At 40.8% G+C, this 2,500-nt stretch overlaps 1 protein-coding gene across 1 annotated transcript in view; it reads left to right on the top strand.

Annotated features, from left to right (window-relative positions):
* The window catches only part of LOC143294147 (calcitonin gene-related peptide type 1 receptor-like), a 154,380-nt gene that overhangs the window by 141,032 nt on the left and 10,848 nt on the right, over positions 1–2,500 (top strand). Inside the window, exon 7 of the mRNA XM_076605579.1 lies at positions 2,431–2,497. Within this exon, the coding sequence (XP_076461694.1) occupies positions 2,431–2,497 (67 nt within the window). The remainder of the gene's footprint in view (positions 1–2,430; positions 2,498–2,500) is intronic.

The following is a 2,500-nucleotide window of genomic DNA, read 5'->3' as shown; positions in this document are numbered from 1 at the left end:
TCACTGCGTTCGGACAAACCATATACGCTACACCACATCTGCCAAGCAGATGCCTGACCAGCAGCGTAACCCAACGCGCTTAGTCAGAACTTCGAACGACTAAATACGAGCAGACAAGAAAAATGGCAGCATTCTTTTTTTTTTTTTCTTTTTTTTCCTCGAAGAAATAAAAAGCGTGGACCACAGCATTAGAGAAAGGACAAAGCTGAGGGCCAGCGTTGTTTTTTTTTCCCCCCAAAGTGCTGGAAGTGCGCCGTCACTTTAACCCTAGTGTCACAGTAACCTGTTGGCATACGTACCACACCGTGATGAAGCCTGTTTTACTTATTTGCTTCTTTATCATCATTGTTGTCTTATGTATTTATTTATTTTGTTTTTGTTTTTTATTTTGTTTTTTATTTTCATTATCATTATCATTATTATTATTATTATTTTAATTATTTTATTATTATTTAGTTAGTTAGTTAGGGTGTTTGTTTTTTTGTTGTTGTTGTTTTTTTTGTTTGTTTTTTTGTTTTTGTACGCTTATAGTTGAGTTCACCAAGTTTTTGCGCTTTATACATATTAGTAGTAGTAGTAGTTTTTTTATGTATTTATCTTTTTTTTTCTTTTTTTTTTCTCAAGGCCTGACTAAGCGCGTTGGGTTACGCTGCTGGTGAGGCATCTGCTTGGCAGATGTGGTGTAGCGTATATGGATTTGTCCGAACGCAGGGACGCCTCCTTGAGCTACTGAAACTGAAACTGAAACTTAGTGTGAAACTATGTAACAGACTATGTCTGACTGACAGACCAGCATCACATTCTTCGTCTACGCAAAGAGTGGCAGAGACTGCTGTAAGGGAGGGTGTGGGGGGGAGTCGGGGGGGGGGGGGGGGAGGGGCTGTCAAGTCCCACAACCCACGCTGCGCCAGAAACACCGCTCAGAGCACAACTCCATTATTAGTCTCCCGTGACTTTAGGATGCCCTATAAAATGTTATGTATTCCACGGGATGAGTGAGCGAGACTTCCAATGCTGACGCACCGTCTATGTGTGTGGCTTCTCTCACTTCTCTCTCTCCCTCTGTCTCTGTCTCTCCCTCTCTCTCTCCTCTCTACTGCCTGTAGGTCTGTCTTGTCCTGCTTATCCACGTCATCAGTCAACTTCACTTCCGGGTTAAAAAAAAATAAAAAAAAATTACGCTGTTCGTCTTTTCCAGGAGATCCGATCACATTTGACGCAGTTACCGATCGGTTGATGGATAAACGTGTTTTTCAGTCACAACAATCCCACCCCCACCTCCCTCCCTGTCTGTGCCCTCATCCCTGCCAAAGAGAAGCAGAAGCAAAATTTCTATTTTGCGAAACAATCACACAGCTAGAGCGTTTTGATTTTTGACAAGAAGATGACTGTATTTAAGCACTAAACTATTGTTGTTGTTGTTACTCTCTCACTCATCTCTCTCTCTCTCTCTCTCTCTCTCTCTCTCTCTCTCTCTCTCTAAATGCACCATAAGTTAGAAGAATGAATGAAAAATGCGCTCTATTGTCAAATCAAGTTATCTTATTTCTACGATCTTAAAACAGAAAAATGGTAAAAGTATGCTCCATGGCTTTTGTTGTTTGTTGTTGTTTTTTCAGGGTGAACAGGTAAGCTGCAAGCTTCTTTTTCACCATTATCGTTTACCGTTTATTTATTTATAGTCTGTTCATCTAAGATTATGATATTAGACTGAAAATAAATGATAGTATTAGTAGTAGTAGTAGTAGTATTTGGATTATTATCATTTCTATCATAATGATGATTGTTATTATTATTTTGAAATCGACATTTCTGTATATTCGAATGAAAAGGGGGGGGGGCGGTTGAGGTGGAGGGGAGGGGGGGGGGCAAGGGGGAGGGGACTAAGAAAGGAAGAGAGAGAGAGAGAAAACAGAATGTGGAAAAGAGATACAAAATGTAAAATTGAGAGGGTGAGTGTCAGTAATTGGAGAAAGAAAAAACATAATATTGGAAGGGTGTGTGTGAGAGGCGGGACGGGGGAAGCGGGATTAGGACCACAAAAAAATTATCAATAATCAAATATTGTATGCACTGCTTATGTAGATTATTATTTTCACCATGCCCTGACAAAAACAAATCTAAAAGAAAAGTGTGGAAAACATAACAAACAGAATGAAGAGGACCGAATTGAACTGCATTGTCTTGAATGAGGGAAGTGGAAGAAGCAAAGACATGCTTGGTTTTTAACATCCTGCCCTCAGGGCAAAGAAAAGCAAACCAGCCAACCAGCAAAGAGAAGCCTTCCCCCTCATCTTCTTTCTTCCTAACCCCCTCTTTCCCTGCAATGGGCAGCAAATTTGTTAGCTTCTGCCGACTGTTTTGTGGGAAACTGGATAATGTCTCTTTGACTCTGTGTGTGTGTGTGTGTGTGTTTCTTGTCATTGACAGCTGCTGGGTGAAAAACGCTGGAGTCGTGGAATGGATCATTTACGGTCCGCAACTGTTGTGTATTGTGGTG

The sequence above is a fragment of the Babylonia areolata genome, chromosome 19 (genome assembly GCF_041734735.1).
Source record: "Babylonia areolata isolate BAREFJ2019XMU chromosome 19, ASM4173473v1, whole genome shotgun sequence".
Lineage (NCBI taxonomy): Eukaryota > Metazoa > Mollusca > Gastropoda > Neogastropoda > Buccinidae > Babylonia > Babylonia areolata.
This window is presented reverse-complemented; position numbering and strand designations above follow the sequence as displayed.